This window comes from Hoplias malabaricus, chromosome X2, assembly GCF_029633855.1.
Source record: "Hoplias malabaricus isolate fHopMal1 chromosome X2, fHopMal1.hap1, whole genome shotgun sequence".
In the NCBI taxonomy this organism is placed as follows: Eukaryota; Metazoa; Chordata; class Actinopteri; order Characiformes; family Erythrinidae; genus Hoplias; species Hoplias malabaricus.
The window spans coordinates 42,730,301-42,750,979 of NC_089819.1; the positions used below are offsets into that span (position 1 = coordinate 42,730,301).

Consider the following 20,679-nt stretch of genomic DNA (forward strand, 5'->3'; position numbering starts at 1 on the left):
AGGCAGGTGCCTCAACACTGCCCCCTAATGGAGTAGGCTTCATGCTTCTCTGGGGGGCCAAGTAGCCATCTCTTGTCTATTGCAACATTGTTCCATTGTTTTATAAGTATGTACATACAAAATATTTTTTTAGCTCTAGAAACCATGGGTATGCATTTTCTTGCATATCCATGGCACTTTTTTGGGGGGAGGGGTAAGTGTGCATCTATTATATGTACTGATTTTGATATGCATAGTTACATGCACACATTTTTACATACACACACACACAGTATATATAAATATTGTAAAGATTGAGTTTTCTTACTCTGAAGTGAAGGTAGAGGATCCTGAGATCTATGATCAGTCAGCGTGGAAAGAGCAAAAGAAGAATACCTAGTTGACTTAAAAGAATATTCTGGCATTTTACAAACTAATCTCTATTTGCTGCACAATTTTGATGCCTTTATAGAATCAGTGGTGTGGCTGGGATTACTTATTTGTTTATAGTTCATTATTAGAGAGAATCTGTATTGGTAAGAATTTGATTGTTCCTATATGTTTACGCCTTATGCTCTGAACCATAACTATTTTCAGTACATGAAAGAGTGAGCTGCCTGTGAGCTGTGCAGTGTCTGTTAATTTAGTGTAATATTTAAAACACTGAAAAAAATAGACACACTGTAGGATGTGGAATTTGGATGAGGGTGTTTTTTTTCTTTTTTCCATAGATAGAATGAAAAACTGGAGCTGCTAAGTGTTCAGAAATTCATAAATTCCTTTGTCTGTGTCCAACTGTGGACTCATTTTCACTCTCTTTGGCAAAATCTGAAACTGTCGCAGATATTCTGAATATGTAGGATATTTGGATTTTTACTAACCATGGTTTAAGTCATAAACATTTTGGAACACATTGATAATGTGTTCCAATTTATCATCCTAAATTCCACTGTTGTGGCATTTGAAATATTAAAAAAGCTAAGATCAAGTTAAGACTAGCTGCAGCAGATAGAAATTAGGTAAAAACAAAATATCAGATTATTCCTTTAATCTAACAAACTGATCAGAGATCAGTGCCTGAAAAGCAGCTGTAGACCTTCACTGAGAGAGCCCACAACCCTGCCACTCTCTACAGCCTCTAGCTCTCTCAGGGTCAACACACACACACACACACACAAAGTCTTGGATAGTGTTGTAAGGACTGATGTGATCTCATATCTAAAATACAAATCTGTAGTGGGTTACAGAAGACTCAGGCAGGATGCAACACTTGGGCAAGACTCTTAACACTGCATTAGCCTACCTCATGTTTCATAATTCAATCTTGCTCTGGGTAAGGGCATCTGCCAAATGTCATAAATGTTCTTAAACTTTGCCCACTTACAAGTGTACACCCCTCTAAATGCCACCCTAAATTCCTGTAGTTGGCATGTTTTAAACATGCAGTTATGAATACTGAGGAAAATTATTAGCAAAAACCAAGAATATAGCAAGAATAATGCTGTCATTTGTTCTTCCCTATAATTCTTCCCCCTATGTAATCTTTGCACAGTCCTGGGGTCGTGGGCCCGAGCCCTGCTCCGGGTGGCTGTATATGAAGAGTTTGGTGTGTTCTCCTTGTGTCCGTGCAGGTTTCCTCCGGGTGTTCCATTTCCCCCCATGGTTCGAAAACAAATGTTGGAAGGTGGATTGGTTACACTAAAGTGTCCATAGGTGTGAGTGAATGTATGAGTGTGTGTTGCCCTGTGAAGGACTGGTGCTCCCTCCAGGGTGTGTTCCCGTCTTGCTTCTGGGTTGGCTCCAAACCCACCACAACCCTGAACTGGATAAGCCGTTACAGACAATGAATGAGTGATTTTTGCACGTGAAATATATCTGCGTACATACTTGTAGTTTTAAAGAGATCTATTCTGCCATTTATGGGATAATTTCAGGCTTATGCTCAATTTAAATGTTTGAATTCTGACCCAGTGACCACCTTTTAGACTGAATTGCTCTGATTAGATGAATTAATGCATTGTAAATTACTTTACTTTACATTGGAAGCTATTTTTACTTGTTTGTCTAAAAACAAGTAAAACATTGGCTGAGGCAACACTGAAAGTCTGAAACAGAAAAATACTGCTAAACCCTGTGGAAGTGGCCTTTCTGGAAGTGTACAGAAAGTCCTCATAATCACTCTTACTACCTGGATGACAATTAGAATTAAAAATCCCTATGGTCCTGTGGATTTAATGGGTAAAGTTTAAATTAAGCCCAAATGTCCAAGTGAGACGTTGTGGACATTTGAGGATTTCCTTCACAAGACATTAGATTGGTTTAATAAGTTGACAGTTAGTTCCTACATGAATAGATCTGGGGCCCCAGACAGTTTTAATCCTTGAATGTTTTCGTTATGAGATCACATCTGCTCCCGTGAGACTATGTCCTGGACAGATAGACAACATTTAGATTTGTTCATATACTGTCACAGGCTTGGTTTGTATCTTGATTACTTCTTACACACTTATTTCTTTAGTTCCTGTCTGACATCTACACTCTCACACACTCAGATATGAACACATACATATACACATCAATACAAATAAAACACACATTCCCTGACAGGAGCTCTCAGGAGTTAAGTTGCAGGCGCATTTCTAACCTCTATGTATTTATAGACAATATTATATAAAATACCAATAAAAAATGAAGAAATGGAAGGACTGCTGAAACACAATGAAGGAAAGGCATACTGTACATGTTGTTTTAGCTTTTTTTTAAGTGTGATTCGATCTGTTTGGAGTATATTTATCTCCTAGCCACTACCTCATTTGTTTAATGAATACTCTTTTTCTTGCGCAATTTAATTTCCATGAATCACTTCCCATTCAGAAAGCAGCATTTTGAATCTGAGTTTCTAAAGCAGTCAGATGTCTAGTTGAAGCCCTGCTCCCTTCAGTAATCTGTGCTTGTTGTGAAGGTTAATGGGCACCAGGAAAAGACCTGGTACATAAAAGCGCCTCTTTAAGCACTGTTAAACAAAGAATGTCTTCGGATAGAATGGTTTTGCAATAATCTTGTTTAGAGAAGAGATCGGGGGAAAAATCACAGTCTTAACTCAGGCCTTTCCGTGAGTGTCTGTAAATGTTCCTTTTAATGATTGGAGATACGTCTTTTTCTCCCCTCACACATTTTCTAGACAACTTCCCTCAAACTCGCTCCAGTTTTCTAGATCTTTCTGTCACTCGTCTTTTCTCAGGGAGCTCTGAGCAGGGAAGCTGTGCAGCGAATCTGAGAAGATAGCAAATAAGTCTGTCAAACTTTGAAATGGCCTTTTGTTTCTACAGCCATATCTCACTGTTTCTTCCCTATTGCTGACTCATCTGTCGCTGTGTAATTTCTTTAGCACATTGTGTGTGTGTGTTTTTTTTCCCATCTCAGACCACAAACACAATGTCCCCTTTATGCTGCTGCGAAGAGCAGGCTTTCTGTTTCTTTATATGCATTTTATACAATTATTTAAGCATCTTTATTTTCTTTTGATAAAGAGAGTACTTATTTCTTACACATTAATTGTGTTTTATTAGGACTGATTTTTAAAGAAATGCTGAACCTCTTGCCATATTTCTGACTCAGAGACAGTTGCCCTTTATTCTGATATTAGACCAGTATTGGTGGGGATTTTAAAGTATGCTTGTTATTAAATAACTGAAATTGGTATTCAGGTGGATTTACTGGTCCTAATACATATCAGATATAAATGGCTAAGAATTCAGCCCAGAGCCCACTTCTCTTATTGGCTAGAGCCGGACAGTCCTGTCCAGTCATGGTCTCAGGTAGGGTCAGGTTCTAATTCTACTCAACCGGTTGTCTTTCACATTTGCTCCTGGTCTGTAATAACACACCATCTCAGAAGGGTTAGCTCGGTGCTACAGCTAGGCTCTGTGCTTTTCAGGATGGTCTCTAAAGCATTCCAGTTTTTTCTAGTTTCATCAGGGACCTCTCAGGTTCATCATAAACAAAGTAAAACAAACTGAATGTCTGCATCACTGATGTCATGCTGTCTTTACGTCTAGTCAAAACATTACGACTCTTACGGCATCTTAGAACCACACACTGCCACAATATCTTAGTAGTTTTGTTTTCAGAAGTGGACAGTCAAAAACATGCCCTTGTTATGTGAATGATGTATTTCCATGAGAGTGAATTTTCGTTTTGGACAGTACATAACACTATATGTAGAGCTATATATATATATATATATAAATACTCATAACAGAAACATTAATTGTGTTGCACATATTAGGCCTAGTTTTGGACTAACAATCTCCCCTGACTGTTTAATTAGTCCAGTTTTAGACCCGGCCTCATATGTGTCTTAAAAGCCTACTCATGAAACTCAGCTGTGAAAAACAAACTTGTTTCTGCTCGCTGAAATATTCAGAACCGCAGTGACCACAAAATGTTTTATTTTCACCTAAACTGACTGATGTTTGAATGTATTCTGATACCTACAGTATACTTGTACAGATAAGGGCTGACCTTCCAGACACCAATTAAGCCCAGTCCTGGACAGCTAAGGTTTAATATTTATATCCACGAAGCCAAGATTTGAATTCAATTCACAGATCCTTACTCCGCCTACAAATGTATCTTTTTCATAGCACCTTTTGTGAGCTTAGATAAAGTTTACAGAAAACAAAGTCTGGAAATTTTAAATATGTACTTATTTTGTGTGTATTAGAACGCCAGGACTTTTCTGTCATGCAGTGTAGTCAAACTTAGCATTTAGTTGTTTCCAACCTTTACCTGTTTTAGTCATTTACTACTCTGTTATATAAACGGAGTTTACGTTTAGAAGAAGGACCACACTTGAAATTCCTCCTCTCTCCCTTTAGTTTCCTGGATGGATCTTTGCATCCCACCATGAACCCATTGCCTTCCATGACATTTTTTCCCCTTATAAACTGATAAAATGAAATATAGTCAATAAATAAAGCCTGTAAAATCCTGCCAAGGAAACATCTGTGGGCAGAGCAGGAATAGGTCAAATAACTGCCACCAGTTCAGCTGTGACAACATTCTGAACCCTTAGTTCTCAAAACTGGGCTTAAAATACATCTGAGAAACAACCCTGTTGTATTATTGACCTCATGAGCTCTTTCTCTTAAGTCTGTTGCAGCAGATCATACTGTTTAACTTCTGTGTGAAGTGCATTTTTGACCTTTTTTAAATTTTGTTTGGAAAAGCAAACATTATTTGAATTTGTTTTGCTTAAACTGGCATCTATTTTCAAAGTGTTGATCTTGCCTTTCATTCTTGGATATGCACAAATTTTCCAATAATGGCATCTTCTCTTTTTATATACAAGTTTATTAGTAGAATACCTCATTTGTTACTTGTTAATTCAATGTTACCATACTCAACTCTGCTCATATATGTGACAGTTGTGAAGGATTAGTACAGATTTAGCATCTTATAAGGTTCATCTTATTAGCATCTTACACTGGGATCCACGCTTGTAGATACAGATCTTGGAAACTTATTTTTAAAGTACGTTAGGTAGAATTGTCCATCTCACCATGGTATTAAAGAAAGACAAATAGAACTGATAAAAGGCTTTGGTCACAAGTGACTACATAGTGGAACATAACGGGGTCCAGTTTGGCAAAAATTCCCTTTGCACAATTGCACCATAGACAAAAATCTAAAACAAACAAACAATATCCCTGTATTACCTGCCGTCTTGAAGCCTGAATTTTGTTAGTACTTTTTATAGATATGTACAGTATGTTATGTGTATGCTATGTCCAAGTCTATTTGAGAATTTGTACCATCTTTAAGAAATTTGAGGCGTGTGATGTAACCAGTGCTAAGAGTGCCAAGCTTCCATTACTTGTTAGCTACGTTCCAAACTACAGCAGCAAACTTCATAAAATAAACATGACATTTAAATGTTTTTACTTATTGTACCTTTAATGCTGTTTCCATGAACTGTCTAAAAAAGATGTTTCCACATGTCCTCTTTGTATCCGAGTAACTGCAGAGTTTGGTTACCCTTCTTGCCAGGGAACCAAACGAACTGAATCAGACCGTATTAGTGTAGATAGAAATCAGACCTCTGATTGGCCTACGTTAATGGGTGCCATTGTGCAATGACATGCATACAGGTACTAAATCTAGGTACACGTTTCTGTATTTGGACCTGCAATAGTAGCAGTGGAAGAGGTTTTGGCTTTCACAAATAGATACACTAGAAATAAGAAACACTAGGAGTACATAACCTAGAAAAATGCTCCTAATAAAGCTTCATTAGGGAAGCACACTATGTCCAAATGTTTGTAGACAACCCTTAAAATTGAAATCAGTGAATGTTACTACTTTAAGGTCTGATCCAGAATGTCATCGCATCCTCATAAAAATCTTCCTAAATCTAGTCTTAAGCCTTTCTAGAGGATTAAAACAAAGCAGAAAAAAATCCCTGTTAATGCTGTGCTTTCAGAGGAAAAGATTAGTCTCTTCAGTATGTGTCTGTTCCTCAGGTGTCTAGCCTTTGTGTAGAAACTAGAGGATTGTTTCTGTGCAAATGTAATGTTTGCTTTAATAATACAAAAACCTCACCGAAGACAAAAGAAAAAAAAAAGATGCACAGACTCAGCTGTTGGGTTTGATTTTTTCTATTGTTCTTGGGGAAAAAATAACAGTGATTCTAATCTGCTGTGTCCCTGGTGCTTTGTGATCTACTGCCAATGCCTGGTGCCATCACAACTTGTGCTTTAGAGTTTTTGTTTCCCATTTTTGTATGAACAGTTTTTAACTGAACCCACCTCTGTTCTGTTCTGCTTCAATGTGTCCAAAATCTGAAAAACTGGTGCTCTGGTGTGTTTAAGGCACACTACTGTAGACCCTGTTTGCAGTTGGTATTATCTGAGTGATCTGATTACTAGTGGTCAGTGAGATGTAAAGCTTTTTAGACCTGGTGGATATTCGACAAAGTGGGATTACTCATTATGGCCAGATAATTTGAGCAAAATTAAGCCTGTGCAGTAGGACGTGAATTGACGGACGCTTCTTTTGGATAAGCTCCAAATCTAGGTGGAATTTTCTGGCTAACTGAGGATAACTTTATTGTGGAATACTCCCCTGGAATTTCCAAGTGTCTCTTGAGTTTTCAGTGGCTAATTATGACTTGAGGATGGGTGCCATTCTGTCACACACATGTATTAACTGTTAGATTCAGCTTAGGTTTATTACACTGAATGGAATTTTTGTAGATAGATTTCTGTGCACCCTGTCTGGTCACACAGCAGTAACGCCAAAGTTGTAGACCTCACGTTTAACTTCTAAATCTAACCTTTGTGTGGCTCACAGCTTGTGAAACCTCTGAAGGAAATTATGAAATGAAATAAGACACCCTTGAGCAGCTGCACATGAATCTAGAGTCACCATGCCCAATACTAAGCGTCAGCTTGTTGGGTAATAAAGCCCCCAGCTCTGAAACCGTAGACCTACATTCAGTGCAGTAACAGAGTACCACATAATACCCTTGGGATGACTTGGAGTGACGCTTGTGATCCAGAACTAATCGTGCAACAACATTAACTGACTGTTATGAATGCTCTTGTAGCTGAGCGCCATCAAATCCTCATGATGATATAAAGCCTTCCCAGGAGAGCAGAGGTTGTTACTACAACAAAGTGTATACAATTTTTTCATAATACCTTTGATTTCACATGAAGTTGTAATGAACATTTGTCCAAAAACATTTGTACATTAAATGTATACATAGAGCTGTTTGCCTGTGGTCACATCACCCAAGATTTGACATGTTAATGCCAGTTGCAAAAGGGATTTCTATAATTTACATTTACAGTCAATACAATGTGATTCTAGCACTTGTTAGTCTGTAACTTGCAAAGTGGGTTGTCATGTTCTGAGTAAATGGAGACGGTGAAAGACAGTTATGTATATCCGGTGTCGTCTTTTCTTGAGGGAATGGTGTCCTGGTCCTAATTCTGCAGCACAATCAAGTTTGACTTTGCCAAATTGTTGCCACCCACTCAAAAGGAAATTGGTGTTACACCTTAGAATTATTGGGAGAATTATGTTGTGACTGAACACATTATTTTTGTTTGTTTATTTCCCACTCCATGTTACCATTTCTCTGTTGTGACCTCAACAGCCCTTTAGGGTGAGCCCACCAAAAGTACTATCTCTATTAAGTAAAACAACCCCCTGGGCCCTCTATACAGAGTTACATTTTAAAACATCATGTCTTCTGCATTACACACATACCCACACATTCAAATGACACAACCTTGCTCATTGGATTTTGTCATTTCAAATCAACACATGCAACTACTACTTCACACAGTGACCGTATTATTGTGCATTATCTCTTAACAATATCTGCTGCTATTGTTAATATGGTTAATACTGGCTAAAACCTCACTGTCTTTTGGTCCTGTCCCTGTATGTAAAAACCTAAAGCAAGCATCTACAGGAAGGTCATGGAGCCTGACCACATAACTCATCCTTCCTTAAGAAGTCTTAACATGGAAGTTGGAGATGTGTTGGTGGAAGGTGAGTGGTCAGTTAATGTATTATTTCCAGCTCTGATCCTGAAGCATCCCCTGTCCTGCAAATCTAGAGTTCCCTGCTCTGATACACACACTTTTACTCAGGAATGTCTTATTAATGATCTGATTAGACTGACGTAGATATGCTGCAATTTTAACACGAGACATGAGTTAATTAAACAGTAATACACACAAGAGATGGTGTGCTGCGGTCATAGGCACAAGGCCAATTGGCTGAGAGACGTTCCTGGAGTGGCTTTAATGCACGATTATAGCACCCTGACCGAAGCTCTTCTGGTATCACGCTGCAAAAAACACGTAACCTAGCAACGAGTCCCTGCCCTTAACAAGACATGGAGGCAGTGGATGTCTGATACCGCTCTTCCACCAACGTGTAACTTGTTCTGATCCAGTTCACAGGCCTAATTTTAAATAAGTCTGTGCACTTCCACGATAAAGACGTTCAGGAACTGGAAAGGTTTGTTCCCAGATGGAACCAAAAATAGTAGGTACTGGCGTGAAATGGCGAGTCGAATCAATTCTAGAAAAGAGCACGGAGATTAAATACTTATCCACGGCTCAGTTGGCCCGTTCTCCGCTCTTTGATTTGTAAACGCAAGAAAATGATCTGCCCGTGTGTTTTCAGGAGCTGTGGTCAGTGCGAGGCGCGGTTGGGTTTATTTTTCTCCGCTGCTCTTGTTCACAAGCTCAGCAGGAAGGCTTTGAACTTAGACGAACTCGGCATCATTTACACACGTGGTTAAATGGTTTGTGGTTAAAACAGACGGCAATGACGCGACATTGGTTCCGTTAAATTTGTACAAACACGAGCTGCCTCCCTGGAAAACACCAATAGGGTCAAATAATATTAATGTAAACAGTGTTTGGTCGAAAATGGCGAAATGGAATGTGCGAAGGAATTTAAATATTTAAACTCGCGGAGGGTTGATACACATTATTTTGTCTGTCATCTGTATCTTACAAACTAAATATAAATGCTCATTAGTGAACTGTAGTATAACGGTGGTGGTAGATAGGTGGTGAGATATTGACACTTGAGTAGGGTGACCAGACCTCCTCTTTAATCCGTACATGTCCTCTTTTTTAGACTTTAAAATATGTCCGGGCGGAATTTCACAAACGTCCGGGATTCTATTTTTCTAGAGCTTACATAGAACTTCGAGAAGCGTTTCGTTCACAAACTAGTCCCGCCCTCCCCTACTCCGATTGGTTCGCTTGAGTGAGAAGGGGGCGTGGTGAAGTAGCCTAAAATCTTCGGATTGGACGGTCAGACTGTAGAGCTACCGTTATTGGTCGATAACCTTCTCTGTAAACCTTTAATTGGTCAGTCTGCACGTCAGTAGTCGTCCACCCCCGAGACGTGTCCTCTTTTTTACCATCTGGGATCTGGTCCCCCTACACTTAGTTGATTTTGACCCGAAACACACCGGTGCTAATAACTCACCGCTCCCTCTCGTGTTTGTTTCATTAATGGTTTTAATTGTTTTTATTTGTAATTAACTGGACAAGAGGCTGCAGACAATGAATGAATGATTCTATTTTTTGAAATGATAAAATAATGATAAAAAATATGATATAAAAATGTATGAAAATTTAAGTCAAAATGCTTATAAACTTTTAAACATAAAATATAATAGGTTTATTACTCCTATCATTTGTGAATGATTAAGTGAGATATTGCTTAGGAACACATACAGAATACCCTCTTTGGCACTAAAGCTTGATTGCCCCGTCTGCCTTTATACAACACTTATTTCCAAGAGGAAGGAAGCAGCAGAGAGACTTTAGGTTCAGTCCTGAACAGCAGCCAGATGAAACAAACCACAATATTTGTCCTTTACTGAAGACAGAATTCTAACTGCTATTTCTACCTGGGTACCCTGCTTGCAAAGGCTAAAAACAAAGTCTGCTTGAGAGGTAAGTCTAAAAAAACAACAACTAGGCATTCATTCATTATCTGTAACTGCTTATCCAGTTCACCTTCGGGGTGGGTCCAGAGTCTACCTGAAATCATTGGGCGCAAGGCGGGAATACAACCTGGAGGGGGCGCCAGTCCTTCACAGGGCAACACACACACACACACACTTTTGAGTCACCAATCCACCTACCAACGTGTGTTTTTGGACTGTGGGAGGAAACCGCAGCACCTGGAGGAAACCCACGCAGACCTACTCCTCACAGCAGTCACCCGGAGTGGGAATCAAACCCACAACCTCCAGGCCCCTGGAGCTGTGTGACTGAGACACTACCTGCTGTGCCACCGTGCCGCCAACAACTATGCAACCATGCAGCGTCATTTTGTCAAGTCAAGTGCCAGTCTTACTGACCCTGCTAGCTCCAGGGACTTTCTGATTACCATGAGACTACCTGCAGAGAATGCTTTCCTTTGGCATGGCTAATTTCACTGACAGGTTATTGGAGGGTTTACTGCATTTCGAAAACATGCCAGTTCTAGTGGAGTCAAGAACCCATGTGTCATCTCATCAATTCACGTAAGCAAGTTGCTTCATTGTTAACTGTTCTAAACTTGAACGCGCATGAGATCGACTGGCAAGCCTCATGGACCATGATTTTTAGAGTTCTTTGGAAATTCTGTTGTCTTAATAAAAGCATGTGGCAGCAAACTTCTGATGGAGGTTGAGTTGAAACTGGAAAATATATATTAACCCACTAGATAATGTTTGATTAAGTAATGATTTCATAAATCAGATTTCTTCTTCATTCTCTTAGCTTTTGTTCCACTTTATTTTTTTGGTTATGGGTAATAATCTAGTGAATAAAGTGATGGTTAGCCATCTTGCTAGATGCAGTGAATGTCCATCAATGAAAGAAACTTCACTCATCCCAAATGGGGAACTCTTCTGAAAGTAATAACTGAAACTTGAAATACTAAGGTATCTGGTTTGAAAGAGTGTAGACATACAAAGCGGAACCAGATGCTGCACATTAGGACGAGGTTGCTGTTGTGCCTTTAAAGAAACACTTATCAAAATCAAACTAGTCTTGAGGCTACCTGGATTGTTCTGTCTGATGAAATATAGAAATGAACTGCAAGTGTGATGATTATAAAGCAAAACTTGGATCTCTCCAGTGTCTTTTGATAAAATGAGAAGGTGCACACAAACCCTGCAATATAGCAACTAGTGGAAGGATGGCCTGCTCTTTCAGGTATACTTTGCTGACTGTCCTACATACCCCAGCCTTAAGAGGAGTCCTTGTAATCCTGGGACATAATCCAGAAGGTTTGTTCAAGGCATGCTTTGAAAGATAGGTTTCTTATTGTAGCGAGTGTCAACGGAGTCAGGAAACAGCCATTCTGCTAAACCGAGCTCTTAATTATGCCTTAAAAATGACATAGGAAACAAAGGCACAAAGCAGGGAATGGCATTGGTTTGCAGCAAGAGCGAGGTGAGTCTTATTCAGTGCCTCACACCTCTCCAAGCTGGTAGACAGGCTCACAAATACCTCTCACTAAACCAGCCACCCACACACACAGACAGATTATTACAACAACAACAATAGGCACAATGATGCATTCAGTGTCCCGCTCCAAATAACACCCAAACAATCCTGAACAGTACAGTAGTCAAAACACTTTGTAGAGACAGACATCCAGATATGCTGCGGATAGGTTTAATTAATATCGTTTTTTTTACTGACCGCGGCCCTGAACCCGATAAGCGATTACAGACATTCATTCATTATCTGAAACCGCTTATCCAATTCAGGGTCATGGTGGGTCTGGAGACTACCCGGAATCACTGGGCGCAAGGCGAGAACACACCCTGGAGGGGGAGCCAGTCCTTCACAGGGCGACACACACTCACACATTCACTCACACACTCGCACCTACGGACATTTTGGAGTCGCCAATCCACCTACCAACGTATGTTTTTGGACTGTGGGAGGAAACCAGAGCACCCGGAGGAAACTCACGCGGACACAGGGAGAACACACCACACTCCTCACAGACAGTGACCCGGAGCAGGACTTGAACCCACAACCTCCAGGTCCCTGGAGCTGTGTGACTGAGACACTACCTGCTGCGCCACCGTGCCGCCCATGAATTAATAAATAAATGTTGATATTTCCTTTTCTTGCCTTTACTCTTTTAAAAGTCAAGGAGGAAATATCAGTAAAGGCCCAGTGCATATGTGTAGCTTAAGACTTGTACGAAGCAATGGCAAAAAATCCTATTTGGCCTCCAAACCAGTATTAAGTGTTGATTAATTGCTGTTTAATTAAACCTTTTGGAGTATTTTACAGGGATCCAATTTAGATAAAATATATATTTACAACATAAGAAAATACACAATGTAAACATCAAATGCTGTGTTTGGGTAATTGGCCAGCATTTATTAATCACTATATTTGGTTTTGCTTGTGTTCCACACACTTTTCTAGTTTCTGGGTTTTGAATCTCTATAGCAAATAACAGCTTTAGAAAGAGTTGTGCTCTTAAATCATTTTCAGTGTTCTTAAAAGCCATGCCACTGATTAACAGCGACATACCTGCAATGTAAAATTGATGTGGTAGATGCTTACAATGGACAGCATTATGTTTTTTCAAAGAGCACAAGACTTGTCTGATTATTCATTTCATCTGCATTTATAAGAGTTGTACTCTTGCTCTGCAATGAATGCAGAGTGCCATTAAGTGCGCTACTGCCATTACACCACAGAGAAAATGGCACCTTAATCAAATTCAAATTAGAACCACACAGACTGAGATCACGTCTTAGCAGCACAATGTACCTGTCCATTTTATACAGGCATAGGTCATTCAAACTGTGCTTTCAACAATAACCTTCATTTGCTGTTTGACTCTTTAGAACTGCTGGGTCGAGCTACTTGTGCAAATGAGATTTTTTTAATAATGCAGCTTTATTTATTTATTTATAGCTTATTATTTTGAATATTCCACATTTATCTAGCTTTTAAGCAATCACCACAAAAGAAAAAAAACTCTTATAAAATACAGGGTAGAGCAACTAGAACACAGCATGTATACATATATATATTGTCTATGGAGACTTTAGAGTAATTATTGTTATTATGCCAGAAGTAATTTTACTAGCAGTTGTGGAACATAATGTGGAATATCCGAACATATACAAATATTTGCTAGTTTATATATATATGTATCATAGTGGTGGCTTGTTTGCCTGCTGGCCACATTTGTGGATCAGGCTGCATTTTTATTTGGATCGGGTGAAATGTGAAAGTATAGTCTCAAAACCCAAAAACCCATGAGAGGAAACAAACTAATACACATCACTGAAAAATGAGTGACTTGATCCACAAACGCAGATTGAACAATTTACAAATGCATTATAAATTCGAGACTTCGACTTTACAAATAAATGCACTGTACATTTAAACAAATCTATTTATTTTCTTATAAAAGTGTGCTATGTCTAAGAAAACCAAACACGTGTATTTATGAATGTAACTGTATTTGTACAAATTGCAGTCTGTGAGAAACAGATTGTGATGTATTCATTTGTGAACAGTGACACATATTTGTGACTTGTATTTAATTTGTGGATTAACATTTACACATTTGTAAAGTTTTCTGAGACTAATCTCTCTCCATAGTATTGTGTCAGTAATTTCATTGTAGAATAACATGACCTCATATATTTGTCATGGATTTTGGTACTCTCACTCACTGTTCAAAATGTTGTGCTGCAGACAGGTTTGTATTACTAATTCAATTAAATGTTCCTGTGAAATCTGCACTGTTGCAAATGTGTACTTTTGAATATATAAAGTAAAATCTAACTTCTAATCTTATCTCATACCTTATTGTCCACCCTGCCATGGCCTTGTCCATTCCATCTTCGTTTAACTAAATTAATTTAAAAAAGCAATTATTCTTCACAGGGAAACAAAACATAATTAATTTCATTAGTATTTTATGCCTTATTCCAGTTTGTGTTTAAAAGTGTTTGCTGGATTAATTTCTATGTGTGTGTGTGTGTGTGGGGGGGGGGGGGTGGGGGGTTGTGCTAATGTGTAGTGAGAGATATTCATGTCTTCACCCACTTTGATGGATGTGAGGCTCTGAATAAGTCTCACGTCGCTCTTGATGCAGACCGATGTTAATGCGTGCTCTTTGCCCTCATACCCTATGCCCTGTTAAATAAATAAATAGTCTTTTTGAGAGGAATGGCTATCTCAACCTGTTTTTTGTTACTCATTACAACATAATGACTAGTCAAAAGAAATAAAAATCTTAAAATAACATTTTTTACAAGGGCCTAAAAGTTACAAGGGCCAACAATACAGTAAACTAATAATGAACCTTGAACCATGATTAAGCCCCTAAAAACATGTCCATCAGAAACCTATGCCTTCATCCAGTATCTTTGAATATTGCAATTAATCTTTCATTTATCTCTGCTTATTCATGTATATTTATCCATTCATTATCTGTAACCGCTTATCCAGTTCAGGGTCACGGTGGGTCCAGAGCCTACCTGGAATCATTGGGCGCAAGGCAGGAATACACCCTGGAGGGGGCACCAGTGCTTCACAGGGCAACACACACACACACTTTCACTCACGCCTATGGACACTTTTGAGTCACCAATCCACCTACCAACGTATGTTTTTGGACTGTGGGAGGAAACCGGAGCACCTGGAAGAAACCCATGCGGACACAGGGAGAACACATAAACTCCTCACAGACAGTCACCTGGAGCGGGAATCAAACCCACAACCTCCAGGCCCCTGGAGCTGTGTGACTGCGACACTACCTGCTGTGCCACCGTGCCACCCTTTATTATTATTGTTCTATATTTTTATTGATTATATTCATGTTATTTATCATATTATCTGTTGATAGCTTGAAAGTCTCCCGCATGCTGACAGGATTGGTTTCTTGGGTTTGTGACATAAACTTGACTGTTTGGATTTGCACATTTGATATTTTATTGGAACACTGCTCAGAGGAGAAATGCTGATGCTTGGTGTCGCCTACATATTTTGAGGGGACATTTTTCTATGGGCACAAAAATCATGTCCTCATAACGTAAATAAACGTGTCTTCTGAAAACTCGGAGATGTGTGTGTGGTCAGCTGATCCGGTGAAGCACTGTCTCCACAAAATTGAGGCTCAGTTTATATTCCTTTCTCAATGAACGACACTGTCTTAACAGTGTTTTTAGAAAAAAAATCGCACTAGTATTTCGTACGTCACAAGATGGCGGTGTTTCTCCAGCGATGGAAACGTTTTTGCCGCTGAGCATCAGTTTAATACTTGTGTTTATTTTCTCGAAGGGTGACGTTGTGTGTGTGATTACATTTATATCACTTCGTAACAAGTCTGAAGAGACTAGGATAAAAACAGCTTGTGGTAATTTTTGCAGTTGGGCATGTACCACCGGTTTAATTAATAGCTTTTTAAATTCACCCTTGGAACATATTCTGGAAATACCAATGTAGCCTAGGCCATAGAGAAAGAAATGCAGTCGCTAAATGCATCTAGTTTTGTTCAGTTCGTCTTATTGTAGTGTAATGATCACCCAAAATGTACATCTTTAAGAATTCTTCTGTAAAGTCAGCATTAACAGTGACCACCTGAATGCATAAATAAATTGTTTAATGGTCAGTTCTTCACCAGTGAGACACTAATGCATTTGAACCTATGTTAAGATTTGTGAGAGGTCCGAGAGCAATAAACACAAATTAATTGCTGAACTGATCCTTGTTCGTTCTATTACGACGATGATGAACATTATTATCCCAGTAAACAAAGAACGTCCCTGGACGTTCAAAATAAGTCTAAAAGTAGTCTGTCCGTCAATTACATATTTTAAACGTCAGTGGACGTCAAAAACGCGTTTTATACAAGTAATTTATTTCGGGACCAATTAATAACGTCAATGGACGTCCAAAATACGTCTAATAGTCGTCTTTTCAATGTCTGTGTTTGGACGTCTTTTCCACTTTCATTTTCCACCTTAAGAGAACGTTGATTAGACGGCTGTCATTACGTTATCTCAACGTTGAATCAACGGCTAATTGTTTACTGGAATTGTTATTATTCAGCATATTATACTCTTACAGCGTGGAGCTATGTTGTCATTTTTAAAGGTTAATTGTGGCTGCTCTTTTGGTAAAACTATAAACACTAGCAACCATGTGCATGAATGAGAAAGAGCAAAAACATGTTAGAGAGAGAGAGACAGAGAGAAACTCGCACTGAACAAGAGCGAGGGAGAGAGGATCACAGATATATACACGCTACTAGGGTGTGTGTGTGTGTGTGAGAGAGAGAGAGAGAGAGAGAGAGAGAGAGAGAGATTCTCGGTGGGAGAGGCGGTGTGTAGCTACTGAGGAGCAGTAGCGTGGACGCGCGTGCGAGCCAGAAAGCAGCGCGAGAACAGAGCGGATTTAATACAGAACCAAGGGGGAAAGGGAGAGAGAGAGGGAGAGAGAGAAAGAGAGAGAGAGAGATTCCTCACAAATGAGTGAAATGGCGCGAGTGTAGTGTCTGTGCTCTCTGGTCGGATGCGCGTGTGTTCTCCTGAGCTCGTTGTTGTTTGTGGATTTACGGAGCGGTGTTAAACGGACCCGATGGCCGCGGATGGGCGCCGCCTTTCCGCGCGGCTCCTGGGAGTTTGGCTGCTGACTGTGTTTGGTAAGTGCTGCTGCACCATGACTGATGCTGGGGGTCTATAAGGGGGCTCTCTGTGTTTGTGTGGAGATATATATTTTTGGAGTCGATTCTGCTGGACGTGAACCTGCTGACCTGCTGCTGAGGAGCGGGGACGCTCCAGTGCTTTTACGTTCACATCCATTACATCAGCAGAGCTTTCTTTCTACTGCTGCTTACACAAGCACCGGAGTCACCAATACCTGCAGGTTAACCTACAGCCTGCAGAACTCGGAAAAAAACCCAAAATGAGGGACTATCCCTACATTTAATGTCCTAACTTAATTCTCACACTGGAGTGGGAGATACTGCCCAAAAATATATCACAACACATATACATGATATATGTAAACAGTGCATATTACAATATTTTAAGACATATAACATTGGCATTTAAAACTCACAGTTTTTTAAGGAAAAGACTAATAGGGCAAAGTATCTTATGCATCTCACACACACATTCACACTCACTCACCTTTATCAACATTCTAAAAAAGCGGGACAGTTTAGTTCTTCGCATCAATGACAAATGTGCCCTCATTTAATCTAAATTTCACACACTGTACAGCACTTAGCCCAAAACAGAACTATTTATGCTCTGTTGTAATGAAACCTGCATTTCAGAGAACCATAATTTTGATTGCAATAACGAAGCGTCTGAGTAATGATGTAACAAAAAGTCATATTTCTACATGTCTGATTATTTTTATACAAATGAACACAGGGTGTACTATTTTACCACTGTTAGATTTGTTAGAAGGTTTTTAGTCAGGTCACTGAGGTGTGTTGGTATCTAGACATGTGAAATGAACAATTTATTTTAACTGCTTTAGCCCCTTAAATGTGTGGGAAACATCAAAATCATATCACACATTGACTCAATTACTCCGAGTGTAAACACTCCTGGTCTCAGTTCACTTCTGAGAATGGTCTTTGATGCGTTACGGATGGAAAACTCCTCAATTGCTGTGGGTCACTTGATCATTTGGGGTAAATTTCCCAGATCCTAGATCTGGACTGCAGTGTCAGTTCCTGTCAGAATCTCAGAAGATCTCAGAATATTTTGTTTCCCAGTCTTAACTGGGTCATAGTTTTTTGAAGGACACCTAGTTTAGGAATAAACTGCAAAGTCAAGGGAAATTCAAAATTATATTAAATTCTATAATTAATCAAACAACATTATATAATTAGTTCAAAATTACATGAAGTAATGGTTTAATCTTAATTTGGGGCTAGCAATCTGTCCATTAATACTCTGAGCCAGGGTCTTTCTGGTTTTGCAAGTTGTTTACAGTTGTGACCATAATAACGTTTATGAGAATAATGTGGTAATGGATGTGTGTGTTTGTGTCATGTTAAAGGACCAGGGAGTTCTCTGCATGTGTTATTGTTAGGCTTCCTCTTTTGCATCTTCTCTGGTATGGAAATGCAGCCTGAGATTGATGGCCTTGTACGACTATATTTAAAGCTATATTTAAAGTCTTTTGCTCATGCTCTTCATATCATATGGTTTCCAACTGCAAGATCTCCTTTCATCTACGTTCTTCCCTCGCTTTGGCTGTTTATGTGCATTGTCTGCCATTTGATCTGCCCTCACACGTTCCTCACTCATGATAAACACACAGTTTATACCAAGGTGTTTTTTTTTTGATGATGATGATGATGATTAAGAAGAATAGGAAAACAGTAAAGATATCAAGTCAAAGCCACATACATGTGTTTTTTTTTAAAAGATTTCCAATCGCATTAAGTGCTGTCCGTGCAGAAATATGCCTCCTGTCTTTTGGCTCTAGCAGTTTGTGGCCATTATCTGTCAGAGGCTGCCAGGGGGCTTTGATTGACCGTCTGTTGGTGTAGTTTGGAGGGAGGGGAGTGGTTCAAGTGAAAAGATGAAACGTGAAGGCTTCACTTCTCTTCTTTTTCACATTTTTCTGGCTTCTTTGTTCACCATGATTGACAGCCAGGGTGAGCAATGTGTCAGGCTTGGCTTTACCCATAAGGACCCTCTTTTAAAGTAGTGTAAAGGTGGATGAGCCATAAAAATAAACCTCATAGTTTGCTCAACTTCATCACCTACTGACATGATCCTGAGCCATGTGCTCATGCGCTGTCGTATCTTTAGCATCTTGTGGCCAGCTCTTCTGTAACTTCTCAAGTAGATGTGCTCAGAAAAATACATCATTTGTGTTTGCAGCACTGATAGACTGTCAATAAGGCAATCACACGCAGTCCTGGGTGAAAGAAGTGGGTGTGTTGTCACATCAGAATTTTTTTTTTCTCTCAGATGCAATTTGTGCCCTATTTTGTAAATGTGCTCCAAAATTACAGGTATCAAGAAACAGTCGATTTACTGAAATGAATGCGCATGCATGACTGAAACATTGAACCACACAGAAGACGCTGAGAAAGGCATCACCAGTAGCTGAATTTGCTTTAATGATAAGGAACAGCAAACCTCCTCACATAAGCTAAATTAACCCCTTTAGTTGCAGGCCTAATACTCAGTTATTATCTCTTATTACGTATTATTCTGTAATTACTGTAGACAATTCAGTAGTATCAGAGAGCGTACAGAGATACAGAGACCACTGGGTATTTTTAGTATGTCAAGCTATGTCCAGATATTGATTTTTGTAAATTACACAATTTTAGCTATTGCTTTATTCACTTCTGGACAGTGGTATTTATCTAAATGAATACCATATTTTTTAAGTAATTTCCTGCTCAGAACACAGCGGTAGCAATGACAGCTTTGGAAGCAATAAAACATCTTTAAATTGATCTCTCTTTAAATAATCGAGAAGCTAGTACCCCATAAATTCATCATATATGGATATATCTTGCCATTTAGGGATTTGTGTATTCACAGATTTTCACTGATTCACAGAAACGTCAAGCCTCTACATTCAAAAGACAGACAGAAACAGAGAGAGAAGTAGAGAAAAGGGTAGAGTCAGAGAAAGAGAGTGATAAGTCCTTCGTGGGGCATCGCATAATGAGAGCACGTTGGTAAAGAAGCATCTGTTCTCAGCATAAAAAATACACTCTTTTTATTTTTTATAGAAATACACTCCAAGTCGGTCGAGCTGGACGAAGGAGGATTCTTCTTATCTGAGGTGATAATTGGACTGGGAGGCTTGTTCTTTCCTTCAGATGTGTGTAGAATTTTTTGTCAGTGTCAAGGCTGTTGTGGTGGTTTGATCCGAAGCGTTAGCTGCATGACATTGTTTGATTGCAAGAGGAACTGTAGGCTTATTATAGATCAATACAGAGAGCAGAAGGGGTGCCCTGCTGTTGTAGAGAGGTGAAGGGCATCCCATCCGGCCGGGAGACGTATGTGTTTAAAGAGGCCGAATGGAATCCCATCGATTAATAATTTACCTGGATGGATGTCTAGGAAAAGGAAAACAATGTGCTGCTGCCAGTCTAGACATTAATGCATCGACACACTGGACT

At 39.3% G+C, this 20,679-nt stretch overlaps 1 protein-coding gene across 1 annotated transcript in view; it reads left to right on the forward strand.

The window, feature by feature from the left end:
- The first annotated feature begins 16,974 nt into the window (after window positions 1-16,974).
- Window positions 16,975-20,679, forward strand: part of LOC136677239 (immunoglobulin superfamily DCC subclass member 3-like) — a 110,517-nt gene continuing 106,812 nt past the window's right edge. The window contains exon 1 of the mRNA XM_066654712.1: window positions 16,975-17,208. Within this exon, the coding sequence (XP_066510809.1) occupies window positions 17,145-17,208 (64 nt within the window). The 5' untranslated portion in view covers window positions 16,975-17,144. The remainder of the gene's footprint in view (window positions 17,209-20,679) is intronic.